This window comes from Stenella coeruleoalba (assembly GCF_951394435.1).
Source record: "Stenella coeruleoalba genome assembly, chromosome: 13".
Classification (NCBI taxonomy): Eukaryota; Metazoa; Chordata; class Mammalia; order Artiodactyla; family Delphinidae; genus Stenella; species Stenella coeruleoalba.
Genome location: NC_137159.1, coordinates 38,123,860 through 38,146,051, shown reverse-complemented (window position 1 = coordinate 38,146,051; position 22,192 = coordinate 38,123,860). Strand labels below are relative to the sequence as shown.

Here is a 22,192-nt window from a genome sequence, read left to right as displayed (position 1 = left end):
CCTGGTCCATGTGGAGAACTTGAAGTAGATTTTGGTCCCTGAGCTGACATTAAATATCTTTGTAACCATGGCAACCCACTTAGCTTGTTCCCTCCTCATCCCCACCCCCTGCATAATAGGAAAAAACCTGCACAGCCAGGCTCATATGTTGATTGTTTGAATCCACTGCAGTCATGAATATGGACCATATTTATGGTCCATGGACCATTAACTTGCTAAGGCTTATAATTTGTGCTTTAGAATTCTGTTGTTGTTTATTTTCTTTGAAAAGCACTTAACATCCAAGTGCTTCTTGAAGTGTTTCTTGTTTTTTTGAGTCCTGATCAGGGAGTAACACAGTTGTTTAAAAAAAACAAAAACCAACTTCAAGTCTGGGTATAGATTGTTCAGTGAAAAGCCTGGTGATGTTTTCAGAATCAAATCTATTTGTCTTAACAGTGAAAGGGTCAAAGTGGGTTTGTTACAAATACCATCCTCTATAAACATTTAACCTTTGGGACTCATGACATGTATTTTACATTTATTATTTTATGGCTAAATTTAATGCTTGTTTATAAGGAACTTATGTAGCTTTTATTCTTTAAGTAAATGAAATGCAACCCTTTTATTTTTCTTCTCCCTTCACCACAAAAGGAATTATTTCCTTCAGATGAACTTAAAATATCTCTCATGAATACTCCTATTTTTAACTGTTTCTCTCTTTTGAATTTTTTTTCCTCAAGGTTCTGATGGATCCTCGTTAGAAAAAAAAGCCTCTTTATAATGGAAATTTTTAAACAAGTGCAGATAACAGAGAGTGATATAATGAAGCCTCAGGCAGCCATCTCTGGTTTCAGCATGATGGCCTCTCTCTCTTTTTTTTTTTTTTTTTTTTTTTGTCCCTGCCCCACACGTGACTAAGATGCTATGTGAGCACCACCCAGAGTGGGAGGGCAAGCTCATGCTGGACCTCCAGGTGTGGGTGTGGGAGTCATCAGTGTAGAGGTGACAGAAGTTCTGGGAGTGATTGGACCCCCCGAGGGAGGAAGGAGTGGGCACAGCCTGCAAATGACAGAGACACAGATTGCTGTGGTCCCCGATATTTCCAAGGAGGTGATAATCTATGATATATGAAGGTGACATTCACAGAGACACTTAAAATTAGGTGATTTAAGAAAACAAATTTAGGGTTACCAGGGGGTAAGGGGGAGGAGGGATAAATTGGGAGATTGGGATTGACATATGCACACTACTATATATAAAATAGATAACAAATAAGGACCTACCATATAGCACAGGGAACTCTACTCAGTACTCTGTAATGGCCTATATGGGAAAAGAATCTAAAAAAGGAGCGGATATATGTATACGTATAATTGATTCTCTTTGCTGTACACCTGAAACGTAACACAACATTGTAAATCAACTATACTCCGATAAAAAATTTTAAAAGTAAATAAAATTAGGTGATTTAAACTGCTTGGTAAAAGAGGCCCAATTTCTAAGTTACTCAGCAGTGTGCTCATATATTGAGCAAACAACATGTTCTCTTTTATTTTGACAACATAAATTTTTCTTGGCAGGTGGCCAGAGAAAGCGATGTTACTATTTCATCCCTTCTTTAAATATGTAGACATAAGTCTTGGTTGAACAGCTTCCCCTTTAATAGAACATTTGGACAAAAAGCCAAAAGGTCACTGTTTTGAGGATGTATATTTTAAATCCATGTGATTAATTTTGATATTAAAAAAAATCTAAGAATAGTCCTCAAGCACCCATCGGTAACTTGGTGAAATTTAACAACATTTGAGAAAGGGAGAAGGGGCAGGAAAGGAATCTGGGAGATGGAGGCTGGGAGAGAGGGGAGCCACTCTGCTTGTTTGGTACCCTGTCCTAAAGTTGCCACCCCAGGGTCACTTGTCACTAGAGAGGTTGTCTTCTGGGAGGAGGATGGCCTCTGACTCTGAAGAAGAGGTGGTCTCCCAGGGGCACGTATTTTCATTGGATACTCTGTGTGTGAAGAGCAGAGCCTGGCACTCAGCAGTTGGGGTGCTTTCACCTCACAGTTACAGCCTGTGAGCTGGGGAGCCTCTTGGTCCTGCCTCCCTCCAGGGTGAGGAGAGTGGATCTTAGCTCACCTGGAACTGTTCAGGCTGGGAAGCATTGCTGGGGGTAGGGAGGTTCTGGGTAACTAGCTCTTGGCAGTCCTTTTGAGGGGCTTCAGTTTGGGGAGTCCCAGCTGCTAGGAGGAGAGGATTAGATACAGTGCACTAGGGGAACCAAGGGTGTCCTTATGGAGAAGGCAGTGGGATTTGAACCTGTACCTTAAAGCGTGGGGGCAGGATTGAGAAGCAAGAGAATGGATGTCTCAGGCTGGGAGAGCCAGCATGAGCGATGGTGTGAGTGAGGACAGCAGTTGTTCTTAAGGGCTGTTGGGTCCCAGGAGGGGGTTTTGAGGGTGGCATACTTGGATCTAGGATGGGGTCTTTGTGAGAGCACTTAATGAGGACAGGGTGCCAAGTGCTCCTCCATCCCAGCTGTGCCATCCATGCAGCCCTCTGCCTGTCTTCAAGTTTGGCAGCAGCTGAGATGGACTTGCAGGCCGGGAGCTGCCCATTTGGGTTCCCAGTTCCTGCCCCCTCCCTCCACTCTCCATCTTGGGAACCTCAGACAAGTTTCTGGAAGCAGTTCACTTATCTGTAAAATGAGGATACCTCAGTAACCACTGTGTATGCCCTTGGACCTTTGGCACAATTCCTGGCACATGGACAAATGTTACCGAGTTCAAGCTTGGACAGCTCACTGCATTACAGGCCAGTAAATCGAGAGATGAATTGTTGGCAAGGAGTAGGGGCTATATTCGGAAAGCCAGCAGACTGAGAAGATGGTGGACTGGAGTCCAAAAGAACCATCTTACCTGGGTTAGGATTCAGGCTGCTTTTATGCTAGAAGGGGAGGGGATGTGGCTGGTTGTTGCAGACTTCTTGGTGTCAGAATCCTTTGTTCTTGTAGCTGTCCATGTAGGTGTCTAAAGGTCATGATGCTCCTGTAAACCTCCAACAAGACAAACGTTATTCTCTGTTCTGCAGCTTTTTATATGAATGGGAAAGTGTTGTACCTTTAAAGGTTAGAGCCTTGAGAATGGACTGTCCTGTATATTGGAGGCTTATAGGCAACGTTCTTAACTTGTAGCAAAAGCAATAGAACGCAAAGTTTAAAGTAAAAGAAACAGATTCAATATGGAGTCATGTTTCTTCTTCCCTATTACAAAAGCCGCTGGTGAGTGGGTAGAGGCTGGTGTGCAGTTGTTAATTTTTCTTGTTGTAAGGAGTGTCCTTGGTACCTCCACCCCATTTCTTCATTTCATTTCTTTTTTCCTCCTCTCTCAAGATGTCACACCTGTTGATTCCTTTTATTTTAATACAGCATTATTTACATTTCTGCACATGCCAATTCTGTACAACTCTGTGATTTTCATGCATGTTTTTGAAAGAGTGAGTCAGGCAGTTATCTCAGAGCTGCTTCTCTAAGAGACTCCAAATGGCTAAGCAGGGAGTCCTGGAGCCCGAGGCACGGCACTTTATGCTCCTTGGTGTCCCCTTGTGTCCCCTTTGTTGTACCCTTTGTTGTACCCAAGGGCAAATGCTCTTTAAGGAAATTTGTCACTGGAAACCTTCATCCAAATAGCCAAGAAATTGAGACTTCCCAAGGCAATTTATTAAATTATTTAAGAAAAACACAGTGAACGTCACGGGTATTAATGCAATCCCAGCTTGTAGCATGTTCAAACAATGTTTATTTGGGGAGATATATTTTTATTTTGGAAATAAATGTAAACAAACGTAAACTTTTATTTTGCAAGAGTTGATGGAGGTGCTCTCAAACCCTACATTTCATGGGGACAAGGATTACCAAATTTAATAGAATTGGGAAGGGCATTGGTGATTTGAAAGAGTTTGTAGAGTACCTTTCGGAAGTGACATAGGTGAATCTCTGTCGGGGAAAATGGCAGATTGAATTTGGCTGCCCAGGTGCTTAACATTAAAGTGATTGTTTTAAAATCTAAAAAATTTTACTTCTCTTTATGGTCATTTATTATAGCCCATGGAATTAAGTGGTGAGGAGTGATGTGATTCTGAAAGTCAATCCTAAAACTTTGAGGAGAGTCAACTTTTGATTTTGTTAAATTAGTCTTTTTCTTAAATAGATTTATTTATTTATTTTTGGCTGCATTGGGTCTTCATTGCTGCTCACGGACTTTCTCTAGTTGCGGTGAGTGGGGGCTAGTCTTTGTTGCCGTGCGCGGGCTTCTCATTGCAGTGGCTTCTCTTGTTGCGCCGTGTGGGCTTCAGTGGTTGCAGCACACGGGCTTGGTAGTTGTGGCTCGCGGGCTCTAGAGCGCAGGTTCAGTAGTTGTGGTGCACGGGCTTCGTTTCTCCACGGCACGTGGGATCTTCCCAGATCAGGGCTTGAACCCATGTCCCCTGCATTGGCAGGTGGATTCTTAACCACTGTGCCACCAGGGAAGTCCCGTTAAATTAGTCTTTAATTGAGTATTTCATGCGTTTACTGTGTAAAATGACAATAATCTCTTTTCCAGTACCTATGTGAAAATATTCTTTCTTAATTGGTTTCACCAGCTTTTCTCTATGTGTGACTGTAGGCAGAAGTAGCCCACATAGCAAGCCCCAAGTTACCTCCTCCCCGCCCCATCTCTGTCCACCAAGATTGCCAAGCCATGGCTGATGGCCTGCTTGTTTCCAGAAGCACTTATACAAGGTCAGTTTGATAACTTAGTTTAGTAATATAGTTTATATTATATAATGATAACTTAGTTTCTAGTCCAGTACTGTAATTTATGCTTGAGCAGTTTTATTAATTTTTAATTGCCTTCTTCCTCCACTCCTCCCATCCCTTGGGCCTTAGTTTGTTTACAGATTTGTTTAATCATATGAGACTGTTTCCTGGGATTTTTTTAGGTGATGTCCTGCATTGAGATGACACCCAGTGATGCTGTCCTGATGGTTGAGGGTGAGGCATGGAGGGGAAAGGACAGGAATTGGAAAAGGCTTATGACAGTTGTGAAGAGGAGTGTCCTGGCCTGACACATAGACAGCCAGGGGCCAGGGAGGGTCTCTGGGGGGCCTGGAAATGCAGGGCCTGTGTGTGTAATTATTCAACAATGATTTGTGTGGAGCAAAAGATGAAGAAGGTCAAGGAATAGAAATTTTTCCTTTATTTAATCCTCGTTCCTTTACTGCCCCTTCCCATTTATGTCCTTCTTGTCCTCAAATGTATTGACTGTCAATATGTTGTTAGAGTGGCAGACGCTAGAGAGACTGAAATGAAATGGCCCAGCCCCTGGTCTTGATGGCCATGTGCCCTGTGGGTTGTGTAAGACTTGTTACCGAAGAGGTGTGGCAAGTCAGATAAATGTGTGTGAAGTGTTAAAGACAGCAAAAAGGAAGTAATAAAACCACTGTCTGGGGGCGGGGCGGGTTCATGGTGGTGCTGCTGCAGTCCGCCTTGCTGGCCTTGTATTTTATGTTGATGGCTCACAAGAAGCTATGAGAATGCGACTTTGTCCGTGATGATGATTCTCACTGTGTGACTCCTACCTATGCTGACCCTGGGCAAGCCTCTGTGCCTCTCTGCATCTTGGTTTCTTCTTCCGTACAGGAGGTGGTTGGAGTAGCTGAGCTATAAGGCCCTGGAAAAGAAATTCTTGTAGCTTCTTTTTGGTAATGAACTCGGGATATGGTCTGTGTGTGGAATGCATGTGCATGTTCTGGAGAAAACAAGTAAAAGGGTGAGAGGGTACAGTTTGTGGCCAACACTTGCTCTTCCATCACCTTTTCTGACACGGCCAGTGTCCCTTCCTCTCAGAGCCTGGAGAGCTGGGCTGCAGGCCCACTCGGATCTAACCTCTAGCAGGTGGGAGGATCGTCCTGGGATCCCTTCAGCCTCAGGCTGTGGTGCCCCCGGGAAGGGAGGGGGAGAGGAGAGGCGGGGCTTTTTCTGTGTAAAAGCTCTTGCCAAAAGGGTTTGCCCAACAGGTTTGTTAGATTGGGCTGGTTGAAACTGCTGCCGATCTCTCATTCCTCAGTGTGGATTAACACCTACCACAGACCTGCAGGGACTCCGCCCAAAGCAGGGACGGGGACCGCCTTACCAGACCAGGACCTCTGGGCACCTTAAGACTACCGACTGGTTCCCTTCTGGAGATTCTGTCTACATTATTCCTTTCTCATGTTGCTTAAAAACAAAACGCAACTGCCTGGCTTTCTTTGAAACGGCCTACATCTTCTGGGTATCCACAGATGCAATGATTTCACTTCCTAAGTAATTTTTTTTTAAAGTGCAACTTTATTTGAGGATTCTTGAAATCTTCTTTGAGCAACGAGGTTGTGTGGTAGCAAGAGTTTAGACTTGGGGGCAGGGTCCAGGGTCCAAGTTCTGGCTCTACCCAGATTAGCTTTGTGACCTCAGAGTAACTGCTTCACATATTTGAGTTTGTAAAGATTAAATGAGGACTTCCCTGGTGGCGCAGTGGTTAAGAATCCGCCTGCCAATGCAGGGGACACGGGTTCGAGCCCTGGTTTGGGAAGATCCCACATGCTGCGGAGCTACTGAGCCTGTGTGCCACAACTACTGAAGCCTGCGTGCCTAGAGCCTGTGCCTTGCAACAGAAACCACTGCATTGGGAAGCCCGTGCACTGCAACAAAGAGTAGCCCCCCCTCACCACAACTAGAGAAAGCCCATGCACAGCAACGAAGACCCAATGCGGCCAGAAATAAATTAAAAAAAAAAAAGATTAAGTGAGGTGAGAATATCCCGGTGTGGAAAATGGGCAAAGGGCATGAGGAGTGGGAAGTCAGGAAGGAAGCACATGAATGACGATGGGTCAGTTAAAACAAGCAGAAGTCCTTTTTTTGTGAAGATTAAAAAGAAGGACAGTGTCCACAGTCAACATGGAGAGTGCTGTGCTCTTGGGTGTGTACAGTGAAAGGATAAATCAATCTGGCTTTTGTTTTTGGTGGGGGATGGTTTTTGGTGGGGGATGGGTGGGACGGGGAATAATTTGATTATATTCTAAATGACTTTAAAAATGTATGTTCTCTTTGTAATTTTTCCAAAGGAAATAATAAGACAATGGACAAAGATGCACATATGAGGTTGTTCATCAGTTTTTCTTTTTCGATTATAGGGAAAATCAGAAACAACTTGTGTTTGGTGTTTTTTTTTTTTTTTTTTAGTATTAGGCTGTGCTGGGTCTTAGTTGAGGCACGTGGGCTCTTAGTTGCAGCACACGAACTCTTAGTTGCATGCAAACTCTTAGTTGTGACACGCGGAATCTAGTTCCCCAACCAGGGATCAACCCAGGCCCGCTGCATTGGGAGTGTGGAGTCTTACCCACTGGACCACCAGGGAAGTCCCCGACTCGTGGGTTAGTGATTAGTAAGCCAGGCCAAATGCCTGTACTCTGTCAGAGGTGCATTAGAGATCTGATGATAGAAGATGGACCCCTCAGATCATGCTGTCTTCCGCTTGTGAACCTAATCTGCTTTATAGAAGTTAAATCTCTGAACACAGTATACAACTGTATTTGTAATCAACATGGACATCCAATTTGGAAGTTCTTCATTTGTCCCTATTTCATATTCTTGTGTGATTTAGTCAGTCTTCTGTTTGTTTGTTTTTAATAGAGGGGCTGTGAAAGAAAACACATTCCTACAATCCCTCTGGCAGCAGCATTTGTTAACGTTAGTTGTAGGCATGGTACACTCCCATCCCGTGGAGAGCCCTTGGGCTCAACAGCGCTTATCTATTCTCTCTAGTGGTCTCAGCACCCATCTGCCACAAACTGGTTGTGTTGGTCTCTGCATGCAGACACCCTCTACCCACCCAGCCCCCCACCTCTTGCCTGCCATGCTTCTCCTCACATATCTGAAATCTACCCTATTTCAAGCCCCACTCAGGTCCCTGCCTTGTCCTCTGCTGTTGACAAATGGACTGTCTCGTATTTATTGCTTGTCTATCAATTCACTGTACAGGACCCATGTTTTATACACGTTTCCCCTAACTCCAGACTTGAGTAACGGTGTTCATGGTTGGAATATGACTTCAGGTTGGTGATATAGAGATCTCTAACTTGTATCAGTTTTTAACTATTGCTTGTCAGCTCCAAATTCACCCTTTGTTGCCTGATCTGTGAAAATGGATCAGAGCCTTCAAATATTTTTCCTTTGCCTTCTCTAAGTTGAGGGCTCTGAAGAGGATGTTGCAGGAGAAAGAGCTTTTCCTTCCTGGTTCCCAGAGTCTAGAACCAGGCTTCCTGTAGAGCCTGCTGTTTTTCCTGTGGGTCTGCAGGCCACAGCTCTCTAGCATGTGGCTGCTGTGCCCTCTCTCTGGCTCTGGCAGCCGTGGTAGAAGGGGGAGCCTGTGCCCAGCCCAGGTCGCTGCTTCTCTTCAGCCCCCACATGTATACACACTGGGAGCCCTGTGATCCTGGCTGTCGAGTGAGCTGGCCACCTGATCCTTGTCCTGAGCAGTGGCCCTGAGCTGTTCCTGTCCGAGCCATGCATTGACGTGCTAAGCTCGTGCAGAGGGAGGCCTCTCCAGTTCCTGTTCCAGCGGCAGCTGGACTCCCTGTGTGTGCATGACTCCTTCCGCACCCTCGTTCTCTCTGCACACCGTCCCAGCAGTCTGCAAGGTTTGTTTCCTGAAACCCTCCTGATGGGGACTCTTGCGTGTTCCAGGCTTTGTGCCTGCATCCCAGAGGGTTGTTCCTGCTCTCCTGGTGACTGGACCATCTCTGGCCTGGGCACCCAGGAACTGCCCCCTATACCTACTTCAACAAGCTCTGAACTTTTCTTCCACGCTTGTCCTTTCTTGGGTACTTTTTGTCTGGTGCAGGGCATTAGAGTTCTATTCCATCTTTATAGTTACTCAATTATTATATTTTTAAACTTCCCCTGGTTGAATTACTGTGTGGTTTCTGCCTCCTGATTGGACCCAGACTGAAATACATTCCATGTAACCCAACTAAGCAAACGGAAGGATGAATCAAAGAGAAATCTTCTAGGGATTTCTCTGAGGGCTTGTTGAGAGCCTGCCAGACTATACTGGTTTGTACATAGGTCCTGGAGCTTGGAGGGGAAACACTTACCAAACCATAGCCATGTACAGGGTCTTAACAAGGGCTTCCAAAGCACATGAAGCTCCCCAAGAAGTGACTGCCTGCATTGCAGCATTTCTTTTCTAAAATGGTTTCCCACCTAGGTAAATAGATGCCTCCAAGCTTCCAGTCTGTACTGGGGCCTGCCTCCCTTTACGCACGTTCACCCTGTCCCTCTGCTATCATGGCCTTGGTGGGGGTAACACTTGCTGGAGGTCCTCCCCTCACCAGGAAGGAATGTGGAGGCTCCTCTCTGTGGGGATGGGATGAAGGAGAGTTGGCTTGGGTGTGCTGCCAGAGGAGGGATGGAGCCCTCACCTAGAAGCACTGCTGAATCCACGCTCCTGCATTCCCACACTGGAGGGCCTGGGCTGCCTGTGGGAAATGAGGGGCTGGACTGGGCTTTTCACCATAGTTTACCTCTTCAAATCCTGCCTGCACCCGCCCAGGTGAGACAGATTTCTATAAATACATATGTGTCGTTGACTAGCACACATATAAGTGATTTTTCCTGTGTCATCTCTTTGGAGAAAGGGCATGTATATGTAATCTAATTTCTACTGAACATCTGTATTCAGTGAACTTGACCAGATGACCCAAATACCTTTCTATTCAGCAAATGCTGAATGACTCTCAGATGCCATGTGCTGGGGTAATGGTGGTGCAGGGTGAAGACCTTGATCACAGAGGATGCCCTAACTCCTGGGAGGTGGGCTCTTCAGGAGTGACACTTGACCTAATTTAGGAGTAGAAGCTCTTCAGGAAGGCATGGCAGACAGAGGGCACTCCTCAGGTGGCAGAGTGAAGCTGCGATTTTTCTGGAAGAGAAATGTGTTTGCTCTGGTGGAGGTTCAAGTGTATATGGCATAGAGATGGAGGATGTTGGCAGGAGGTGGTGTGAAAGGAAGCACAAATCATCATAAAGGGACCAGAAGGGCATGTGAGTGAGAAGATTGGAGGAATGAGGCTGGTATTTAGACTGGGGCCTATCCTTGGGCAGGAGAACTCACAGAAGAGGGGAAGAGGCCATGAGGCCCTAAGCTCCAAGAATGGAGCAGAGAGGAGTTTTAGAAGACAACACAGTTACAGTAGGCTATGAGGGAGCGGTGCCATGTTGGTGGTGGTGACCAAACCAGGGAACAGCGTGAGAAGGGAATGTATGTACAGTGGCTGAAGACTGAGTAGCTGGGGAACAGGGCATATTTGGGAGCTGTGGGAAGTAAGGCATTGGGCTCCTGCAGTAGCCAGTGGCAGAGCCTGAATGGGATAGAGGACAGGTGAGGAGGAGGTGCAAGTGATGTTACAGAGGTGGGAACACAGATGTGCTGGATGTGTAAAGCAGGGAGAAGAAGCAATTCAAGGTCCTGCTGGGGAGTGCACATGGGAAGTTGATCCATTGCAGATGGGGGACCCAGGAAGAGAAACTCCACATGGCATTTACTATCTGGAGTTAGCTGGGTCAACTTGTGATACTTCTTCTGGAGGTAATGTTTAAGACAATGGATAGATGGGTTTCTAGAGAGAGAATATTTGTAAAAGAGGCAATGAATGATAAAACTTGAGAAGTATGCTTAGTGTTTGGAGGAGGAATCAGAACCTGTGAAGGAAAACTATTGAAAGCCCAGTGCACAGTAGACAGCACCTGGTGTGGTAGGTTATATCATCCCCATTTTACAAATGAGGGAACTGGGGCTCAGAGAAGTCAAGCAACTTGCATAAGGTCACACAGCTAGTAGTAGGTAGCATAACCAGAATTTAATTCTGGGCTCTCTGACTCCGGGTACCGGACTAACTATGGATCTGGAACATTTCCATCCTCAAAACATCTACGAGCCTTGTTTTATAATGACATAATCTTATACACTGAAGATCTGAAATTCTTACCAGTTTTACTAAAGGCAGGGGCAGGATGGCCTCTGGGAGGGTTAATTCCCTGTCATTGTTTACTAAATTTTCCTTTCTCCTTTTCTGAAAATTCTATGCATGTTTATTTAAAGGATGAACTTAGTGATTGATTTTATTTTAAATGATAAATACCATTTGAGAAAATCAGCCACATTGGGTTTTGGGGGAACTATAATCAATGGGGACCAAAACACGTCCTATAGACACTTTGATGTATAATGTCACCTGTGGGGGAATGTAGGTAAATAGATTCATCATATGTACTTTTCCCTTTAAATTTTGAACATGAAGGGTACTGCTAATGACTATGAAAGAAATTCCTTGAATTTAGCTGATAGTTGTTCTAGGACTTACAGACCAGAAAGCAGTCAGACGCATGTTCTCGCTTCATGCCAGCTTCTAGGTGAGCTTGTGGGGGGAATCCTGGGGTTCCCCGGCACCAGCCCAGGCAAGAACCGAGGCCAGCCTTCTTGCTCCCATTAAGGAACGAGCTCTAGGTATGGCCCAACTCTTCTGGTCCCACTGAGCTGCTGCACTCACACCCTTATCACCACCCCGCTGTCTGCCCTGAGCGCTGGGAGGTGGCCCCACTTAGCTGCAAGCTCTCCCTGTCTCTTTATCTGAGCAGAATCTGGAAAAGTCTGGCAAGGACCAGGCAACAGATGTTAAAAGCCTGGGAAGTAAGGATTTAGCCACTCTCACCAGGCTTCTGGAGGGAGGATGGGGGAGGTTGGGCAGGCAGAATGACGTACACGTCCCCTGCTCCCGTGGTATGGCAGTGGGCTTGGGCTCTTTGTCTCCTGGAGGATTTGTGGGTCCCGTTTGTGCAGGAGAGTGAGCAGGAAGCAGGACACCCCTAGACACGGAGGCCGCCTGCTCAGACTCCCGTGACCGAATCAGGAACTTGGATTTCTCGCCTCCAAGCCTCAGCGTGACTAGATGGGGTGGCTGGTCATTTCATTTCCTGATTACAGGAAGGTGCTGCCTTTCTTTTATCTTTCACTTTGGTACTGGGGGTGTGGGCGGCAAAGGCAGTCCTGGGCACAGGTTTTGGACTGGGTCCGGGTGTGGTTGCTGTTCTGTCCCTGACCAGCTACTCGTGGCTGTCTGCCTAGCATGCCGGAGTCCCTTGGGGTGGAGGAGTCAGGCTCTGACTCAGAGCTTTGTGAGAATGGGTCTTTGTGGCTGTCAGTGGCCACATTCAAATGTCTTCTGGCCAGCGCTTCACTTTCAGAACTGGAGGGAACCTTTTAGGACCATCCTCTTTAGTGGTTCCCAGTCTAGTGTCCAGGAATGAAACATTGGGATTGTTTAGATTGCGTATTGGGAAACGAAATGACTACAGAAGAGCCATTCAGTAAATGTTACTTATGACCCTGCCCTACCTCTCATATCTGACTTTGACTGATGGTAGTTTTGAGGGTTCAGATGTATAAATATTTTAAAATTTTAAATAAAAACAGTTTTTAAAATAATCTTTTAAGAAGATTAACCATTGAAAATCAGACCATCATCCTTTTAGTTCCTTACGTCCTAAGCCTGTGCTGCAGTGTTCACTTGTATCATGGTTTAAAACTCAGATGCTGGAGTTTTAGGAGGAGCCGCTTAGGTTTGAATCCTGGCTCTGCCATCTGCCAGCTGTGTGACCTTGGACAAGTTAAATCTCCTCTCTGAGTATCTGCCTCATAGCATCACTGGTGCCTGGCACATAGCCAGTGGTACCTAAGTATTTATTAAAATAAAGCCTAAGTGTTCATATTTTACTATTATTTTGAGGAGTCCTCTTGATAGATGGCTTCAGGCAGAGAGCACGGGCCCACGGAAAGGTGTGCAGTGATCTAGGGATGGATGTTGTGACAGAGCCTGCGCTGAACACCGCAGGGTCCAGTACAGGGCTGGAGTGTCTGGGACTGGGGGGCCATGGCCCAGACTAGTGATGTGGGTTCTAGAAATGGGGACCTGGCATTAGGATTTGTGTGTGACGTGCCCCAGCCCCCGTCCCAGGCAGTCTAGATGTGAGTGGTAGAGGCTGCTGAAGGGGGAAGATGGTGTGGCAGCACTAAAGAATATGAAAATAACCTATAATCCTACCACCCTGATTAACCCGGTTTTGTTTTTGTGTGGTATCTTATCTGGATTTTCACATAGTTTAAGCATGGCATCTGTACTATTTTATAATCCATTTTCAGCTAACACAAATTTTTTTGTGTGTGTCTCTACCTTTCTAAATATTTTAATTGCAAAATAAAGAAGGAAGTTGTTGTTAAACAAAATTAACTGAAGTGTTTTAGAAATTTTAAGACTGTTCAGTCTCTGTTGGGGAGAGTCTACTTCCAAGTACAAAGTGAAAGCTAAGGTTGTTCTTTGTCTGCATATGGGATTTTCTATTTCTGTTACAATAAAAATTCTGTGTTTCACAGTGAGGGTTGTATAACATCTTCTCTAGCTTCAGGGTAGGTTTTCTTACTCAAAATTCTTTTTGAGCAATGTAACTTCCTGCTCAAAAAAGGACACGGAATTGGTTTTATGTCTGTAATGGGAATATTTAGTCAAATATTCAGAGAGCTTTTTCCCACAGATATTTTTATGGAGGTCACTGCTTTATCCTCCTTTCCATGAACTTTGGTTTATTGTAAGAGTCTAGTTCTCATGCGAGGGACTGTGCCTCGGTCACAAATGAAAGTTGACATTTATACTCGATGGAAATGTATAATTGAGAATCTGGGTGGTTTTCCCACCCTTCCTTCTCAGGTTGGTTTGGAAGAAATGCCCTTTAGAAATAGTGGTAAGAGTTTAGCCCAAGCTGCACGTTTGGGAATTTAGAAAAGGAAGGCTGGCCCCTTGTCAGAAGTGGGGCTGGGAGCTTCTAGGCTCCAATTTCCCTTTCTTTGGAAAGTCTTTGTAACAACCAAATGTACCATGACCCAGTGCTTTGGGTCTTTTCAGCCTTGAGCCAGCCCTTGAGACTTCACTGTTGACCTGGACCAGGTTAAAAGAATGTGGCCACGGCTTGTAGAAAAAGGAGGAGATCCCAAAAGCCCTGGATTAGGAGCCAGAAGACTCTGTCATCTTGCCCTTACCTCTTAACTCTGTGGTGACATTTAGGCAGCCCAGTTATAACCCTCTTGGAGCCTTTCTTTTTCTCCCTGGTAAAGTGGTATCCTCTCAGCTTCCCTGAGGGGGCACAAATGAGAAATGGACAGGAAATGTTCTGGAATCCTTGAATCAAGGACTTGAATCCTTGAAACAAGGTGAGGATGGTGTCCCTTTGAGAGCCACAAAGCCCAATCTTGGCCGAGAATATGGGAGGTCCTGGCTGGGTCTTGATGGCAGAAATAAAAGCCTGAATTGCCGTGATAAAGCTGGAAACCTTGGCCAGGGTCAGCAAGCTTAATGCACTCTTCAAAATATTCCTGAAAGAAGGATTGTTGCTTTTCATGATACGAAACGTCACACCGTCATTTCAGATGGTTCTGTCTGGATTGCAGGTATCCATAGGTCTGGATGCATAACTGGCTCATTTATCTGGAATTATATTATTCACCCTGAATCTTTTCCTAGGAAAATTAACTTACGGTTTCACGACCCGTTATGTAAAAGTACTGTGCCTCTCTTTTTTTCTCCCTTAAGCTGTCCTGTTTTACTGTAGAAATTTCAGGAATAGTCTACTGATCCATACTCCTTTTCTGAGTTGAAAATTTCTGCCAAGTAGTTAGCTGTTCATAGCGTGTGCTGTTTTTCCTTCCAGATCTTCTTGCTCATTGTAGTCTTTCTCTGTTCACCCTCATACTTTTCCTTGTCCTCTTTTCAGCCTGTTCACATGAAGGGCAAGACCAGTGATACTGGGTCAAGTGCTACTTCAGCTTTAGGAAAGTTATCCTAATTTAGAGAGAATGGTTTGTTTTTGGAAAGTGTTTTGTCTCGAATCTGGAGGCCAAAAAAAACCCAACTTAAAACTATCCATGATTTATTTGCTAATAAGATGACTAATTCTTTAATTGTATCAGATACCAACACAAATACATTCCAAGTGTCCACTTGAGCTCTCCTGTCCTGGCAAGTCAGACCCATAACAAAGAGGTTTAGGGTGCCGAAGATGTACTGGCCTTCAGTTTGCATAAAAGGTGTGCTCAGGGGCTCACTTGAAAGGAGCTGACCTAAGGAGGGCATGGACCATAGACTTATGGATTATTCAGGTTGTGTGTGACTTGGGGCCCTTTAAACCTATAATTAAGGAGTAGGGAATATCTTGTGGGTTTTGTTTTTTTTTTTTTACCGCCTTCTTTGGAGGAAGTTTAAGAAGGCCCTTTCTTGGTACCTCAGTAGTGGGATTCTTGAGGGTTGGAGGGTGGGTAGTGGTTGAGAAGTGAGGGGAGAATGGAGTGGTGATGGGAGGCTGCTTACCTGGGTGAGCTGAGAGCACCCACATAACTTTATCATCTGCCATGTTCTCTAGCTGTGTAGAGGCTTTGGGGAGTGGAAGGTATGGTGTAGGGACTGGTTTTATAAAAACATCTTTTACTTATATGTCCTTAACCGAAACTATTTAGCAGTGATAAATACAAGCAACTAGATTTGGATCTACTGGACAGATTTTAAGAGACGCAAAACAGTTTGTGAATTCCCATTGATCTAATCTGGGCTGTTCAACATAGTGATAACTTCACAGCATTCTCAGCGTGGCAAATACTTCTGCCTTGAGACTATTTGTTAGAACCCAGTGAATTTTTAAATCTTATAGTAACAAATAAATAAATAAACACTACCCTTGATTAAAATACATAATCAATAAGTTACAAGGATGTAATGGACAGCACAGGGAATATAGTCAATATTTTATCATAACTTTGTATGGAGTATAATCTATATAAGTAGCAAATCACAATATTGTATACCTGAAACTAATATAATGTTGTAAGTCAACTATGCTTCAATTTTAAAAAAACAAACAGGGCTTCCCTGGTGGCGCAGTGGTTGGGAGTCTGCCTGCCAATGCGGGGGACGCGGGTTCAAGCCCTGATCTGGGAGGATCCCACATGCTGCAGAGCAGCTAAGCCCGTGTGCCACAACTACTGAGCCTGCGAGCCACAACTGCTGAGCCCATGTGCCGCAACTACTGAGGCCCACGTGCCTAGAGCCCGTGCTGCGCGGCAGGAGAAGCCACTGCAATGAGAAGCCTGCGCACCACAACAAAGAGTGGCCCCTGCTCACTGCAACTAGAGAAAGCCCACGCGCAGCAACGCAACGAAGACCCAACGCAGCCAAAAATAAATAAATTAAAAAAAAAAAATCCTATGCTTCTCCAGTGATACCAAACTGTTTCCTTCACACCATCCTTTTTGAACTTTCACATTTTGTATTGAAATTTTAGAAGAATCAATGTTTATTAACTGCAGCCCTCCCCCCCAATAAAGAAACCCATTTTGTTCTAGAGGTCAGAGAAGAGTGGCTACCATTTGACATGGTGGTCTTAGAACCCCCATCACCTTGGCTAGGATTCCAGCTCTGCCCTTATCACAGTTACTTCTTTAAATCTGTTTCCTCAGGTATAAAATGGGAATAAAAGTAACAATACCTTCTTCAGAGGCTCCCTGTATCAAGATAATGCACCCTGCCTGAGAAGCAATACTTCTTTGGGATTCTTTTCTGAGGATGAATTCTCAGCTGTAGAATTAACCTGATAAGAAAATTCTTTTTTTTTTTTTTAATTTGTTTTTGGCTGCATTGGGTCTTCGTTGCTGTGCACGGGTTTTTCTCTAGTTGTGGCGAGCGGGGGCTACTCTTCGTTGCAGTGCGGTGGCTTCTCTTGCTGTGGAGCACGGGCTCTAGGCGCCTGGGCTTCAGTAGTTGCAGCACGTGGGCTCAGTAGTCGCGGCATGTGGGCCCTAGAGCTCGCTGGCTTCAGTAGTTGTGGCACGTGGGCTCAGTAGTTGTGGTGCCCAGGCATAGTTGCTCTGTGGCATGTGGGATCTTCCCGGACCAGGGCTCAAACCCGTGTCCCCTGCATTGGCAGGCGGATTCTTAACAACTGTGCCACCAGGGAGGTCCCAGCCTGATAAGAAAATTCTTTACCGAGTATTGCCATTCCACTTTTTGGGGTTGTCTTTTAATGTCAAGCTTATCTAACTGGTTGTTCTTGGGCCATCTGTCTCACTAGTGTTAGAACTCTGCAGTTACAACCCCAGCAGACCATCTCATTACTCTTTCTTTGTTCTGTTGCCTACAGCCTGAAATCTATTCTTGGCCTTTGATATTTCACTAAAATGTCATTTTCATTTCTCTTTTCCTTCTTTGCTATAAACAGCAGGGATCTTAAGAATACAGTTTGACTTTTGACAAATGTATACACCCATGAAACCTCATCCAGATCAAGACATACACAGTATATTTCTATACCCAAGAAGGCCCCTCCTGACTCTCTCCATTCAAAACCCCTACCCCTATCACTTTCAGATTTCTAGGGCCTAGATTAATTTTACCTTCTTGAACCTAACATAAATGGAGTTTGAGGTCTCTCTCTCCCTCACTACACTGTTGTTGCTAGTAGCAGTAGTTTTCCTCTTTATTGTTAGGGGTTGTTCCAGTGTATGAATATAGCACAGTTTCATAATCCAAACTTCTATTGATGACATTTTGGTTGGTCTCAGTTGTGGGCGATTTGGATGAAGCTGGTATGAAGCTGGTTTCATCTCTCTGAACATTCAGTGTGGTTAGTGTCTCCTCCACCTCCTAACCCTGCAGCCCTGGGCAAGTGTCTTAATCTTTCTGCCTTGGTTTCCTCATCTGTAAAATGGAAGGTCAGGAAACAATTCAAGGTTGTGGCCACCATTTAAAAAAAAATAGAGTAAAATAGGGGATCAGAGTAAATGACATGGAACTGCACATGTTGCAGCTCACATAAATACAGTTATGTGTGTGTGCAGGTATGTCCATAATAACAAATATAAACTGTATTTGTTATTATGAATTGTGAGCACATCCGTTTGCAGCACACTGATTTGTATATGTCCTTGTGTAAGCAAGGAAGTTGAAGCACCTGTGAATTATCTAGTTAATGCATATCTTTGCCCTCCAGTGTCCAAAACAGCCACAGCGTTAAGGGTCATTTATACACTAGCTAGCTATAGGCCAGCCACTGTTTTAAAAGCTTACATATAAAGGCATATAGCTCTCAAAACCGTCCTATGAAATGGGTTATGTATCCCCATTTTACAGATGGAGAAGCTGAGACATACAACTTGCCCAAGGTCACAGAGCTTGAGTCTAGGATGATAGGGCCATGATTTGAACCCAGGCAGTGCAAGTCTAGAATCTGTGCTCTAAACCGCTATTCCGGGGGACATAAAAGAGGCAAGTGGCATGTGAGCAAATGCAATTAATAATAATCTAATCAATACAATGCTCCTCTCTTTTATTTCAGATATGAGAAATGAGTGTTGGACGTCGAAGAATAAAGTTGTTGGGAATCCTGATGATGGTAAATGTCTTCATTTATTTGATTGTGGAAGTCTCCAAAAGCAGTAGCCAAGAAAAAAATGGAAAAGGGGAAGTAATAATACCCAAAGACAAGTTCTGGAAGATATCTGACCCTCCCAAGGCATATTGGAACAGGGAACAAGAAAAGCTGAACAGGAAGTACAATCCCATTTTGAACATGTTAGCCAACCAGACAGGGGAAGCATACGGATTTTCCAACATAAGCCATCTGAATTATTGTGAACCTGACCTGAGGGTCACATCAGTAGTTTCAGGTTTCGACAGTTTGCCAGACAGATTTAAAGACTTTCTGTTGTATTTGAGATGTCGAAATTATTCACTGCTTATAGATCAACCTGATAAGTGTGCAAAGAAGCCCTTCTTATTGCTGGCGATTAAGTCCCTTACTTCACATTTCGACAGAAGGCAAGCAATTCGGGAATCTTGGGGCAAAGAAACCAATATGGGGAACCAAACAGTGGTGCGAGTCTTCTTACTGGGCCAGACCTCCCCAGAGGACAACCATCCTGACCTTTCAGATATGCTGAAATTTGAGAGTGAGAAACACCAAGACATTCTTATGTGGAACTACAGAGACACCTTCTTCAACTTATCTCTGAAAGAAGTACTCTTTCTCAGGTGGGTGAGCACTTCCTGCCCAAATGCTGAGTTCGTGTTCAAGGGTGATGATGATGTTTTTGTGAACACCCATCACATCCTGAATTACTTGAATAGCTTATCCAAGAACAAAGCCAAAGATTTGTTTATAGGTGATGTGATTCACAATGCTGGACCTCATCGGGATAAGAAACTCAAGTACTACATCCCGGAAGTTGTTTACACTGGCGTCTACCCACCTTATGCAGGGGGAGGTGGATTCCTGTACTCCGGCCACCTGGCCCTGAGGCTATACAATGTAACTGACCAGGTCCTTCTCTACCCCATCGATGACGTTTATACTGGAATGTGCCTTCAGAAACTTGGCCTCGTTCCAGAGAAACACAAAGGCTTCAGGACATTTGATATAGAAGAGAAAAACAGGAATAACATTTGTTCCTATGTAGGTTTGATGTTGGTACATAGTAGAAAACCTCAAGAGATGATTGATATTTGGTCTCGGTTGCAAAATGCTCATTTAAGTTGCTAAATTATGTACAAAACTAAATTTTGCATAGAAAGATGTATCTCGAATAGTTCCCATGTTGTGTTCTCTCACATTAGAGGTAATTTCTATGTAAAACCATCAAAACTGCCTTTATGAGTAGTATCCATATGAGGACCTCTAAACCTTTCAGTGTAGTACTTTCTGAAGAGGGAAAGCAGAAGATCCTAATTTTTATGTAGGATATGACAGGACGAATGGTTCTGACCCTTCCTGCTGGCTAGTGGTCATTATTTTCTAACTTGTCCCCCTTGTCATCTGAAATCATGTTTCTGGAATCTGATCGTGTTAAGTTATTTTTGTTTTGCCCTCATATGATGGTAATCCTATTTCCCATTATAATGAGTGAATTATCTGCAATTTAGGTATTCATAAACCTACTGGCTACAAAGACACTGTTATATATGACTCAGTGCTTTTTGTGAAATGGAATTACATTTATTTTCATGAAATTTGGATGAATTTTTTAAATAGTCTGGAAAAGTTAACTTCTGTTGAAATTTCCTGCTGCCCCAGCATTTCCTTGGGTTAATCTAATCAGTTTTGCAAAATGGGAATCACCGTGTGACATTCATCCAGTTTATCTTGTTATGGTCTTTTGGTCATAATAAGGAGGAAGCTTAACTATCTTGTATTTCATTTGCTGGGTGGTATCGTGATAGTTCTCTCTTTTTTAGTATTTGAAAATAATGGTATGATTCCATAATCTTCAAACTGAAGATTGAATTGACCCTGGTAACCATATTGTGTTTATGATTTTTCATTGTGGACCAGGAAAGCGTATGTAACTTTTGAACTTTAAGTGAAAAGATTGAAGTTGCAGACCTTTTTATCAGTGGTTTGTCAGTTTAAAACTGCAGAATTCTGTTCTTGCCACATGATTACGTGTTGCTTATACAAAATTATTATCCTGAGTAGTGACTGCTTTCCTGTTTCAGTGTAGAAGTGCCTGTGTTTTTATTTATTGTTCAGATCAAATACCAAAACATTTTCTTAAATATATTTTGTGTAATATTTTATTTGTATACAGTGTTGTTGATTAATTATTTAACTAGAGCATGGTATTTTAAGTAGTAAGTATAACATATGTTAAATAAAGTTAATTGTTATTTTTGAATTAAAAAATTTTGGGGGGGATATGAACTAGAATTCTGCCAAACTGTTGCTTATATATACTGTCTTGTAACATGCTTTCTTGAGACATTTTTGTGTTATAGATATGAAGATTCTTACCAGATGTGATACTGGGGACTGTAAGAAGATGGAAATAAAGTCACCATATTTTTAATTGTCACGTGTAATGTGTAACCTATAATCTCTGTTTCCAGCATTTAATTACATTTTCCCCAAATAGGCCATTTTTTTCCCCCAGAAACTATTACAGTAATATTGAACTATACCTTTTCATCTGTCTTTGTATTTAAAATTCTTAAAAGTGCTTTCCCATGTAGAGTCTTTAGGGAGGAGTATGAATACTTATTTACGCTTCCACTTTCAGTGAGTATAAAGGATTTAACTCTTTATACTCACTGAAAATGGAGTGAGTGGAATGGAGCAGCGTCTTAAAGATTCTATCATCCTAAGCCACGTCCATTTTGGGGTTTGTATCCACGGTGATGAAACATGGAGCAGCTTTGACCACTCAAGTTTCTTTCCTAGACTTTTGTTGAGAAGAAACTGCTAAAGCTCAATTAAAAACAAGTAGGCATTGGATGAAACTCCAGAAACAGAAGGATTAGTGTTGTGAGAACATGTAGCACACTGTCCTCTCCTAGTGGGAATGTTGAGGCCATACATGTGAGCGAGTATGAGGGCACAGATACGTGATATGGGTTTGAAGATTTGTAAGCTTGGTCCTTCTAAAGGGTTCATGTGCCTGCATCTGATCTCTCTGCTCCAGTGGTTGTGAGTAGAGGGTGGTGGCCACATCACCACCTCAGGTTTAGAGACAAGTAATGAAGCTCTCAGAGCATTCATAGGCATTTGGTTCACAAATTGCTTGTGTCCATGTAACTTGACCATGTGTTCTTAAGTAATAGATTTCTCCTCTGAGGAAGATTTAATTTTTTTCTTTTAGGGAGTCTCCTTCACTGAGATTTCAAGTCTACAGAGAAAGAAGAGATGTAGCAGGTTTTGAAACATGTTTGGAGGACCACTGAGGGCCTTTGGTGAGCCTCTTCTTGACATGTGCCATTATTCGAACATCAGTCCTTGGTGCTGACAATGTCTGGTGGGTGAGATGCTCTCTGGCTCTTCTTTATTTGACAGAAGCTCTCATGCAGTTGTCACCTGAGCCCACAACACTGGTCATCGACCTCATGGGATGACCCTTTTCAGCAAAGGGATACTAGATGTTACAGCTTTTCACATGCTTGGGCTCAGTGTTGGTACTGACTGATCCCGTGCAAGGGCTTTTGGTGCCCATGAGCTGGATTCTCACCTGAGCTTCCATCTCTTGGATGTAAGCATCACAGCCTAATTCATTCTTGGA

The 22,192-nt window shown here is 43.8% G+C and overlaps 2 protein-coding genes across 2 annotated transcripts in view; both read left to right on the top strand.

Moving 5' to 3' along the window:
* The window catches only part of COMMD1 (copper metabolism domain containing 1), a 236,083-nt gene extending 231,413 nt beyond the window's left edge, over positions 1-4,670 (top strand). Inside the window, exon 6 of the transcript XR_013831078.1 lies at positions 4,643-4,670. The gene's annotated coding sequence lies outside the window, so the exon portion shown is untranslated. The remainder of the gene's footprint in view (positions 1-4,642) is intronic.
* The window catches only part of B3GNT2 (UDP-GlcNAc:betaGal beta-1,3-N-acetylglucosaminyltransferase 2), a 31,812-nt gene extending 10,064 nt beyond the window's left edge, over positions 1-21,748 (top strand). The window contains exon 2 of the mRNA XM_079941066.1: positions 18,484-21,748. Within this exon, the coding sequence (XP_079797192.1) occupies positions 18,493-19,686 (1,194 nt within the window). The 5' untranslated portion in view covers positions 18,484-18,492 and the 3' untranslated portion in view covers positions 19,687-21,748. The remainder of the gene's footprint in view (positions 1-18,483) is intronic.
* Positions 21,749-22,192: the final 444 nt, after the last annotated feature.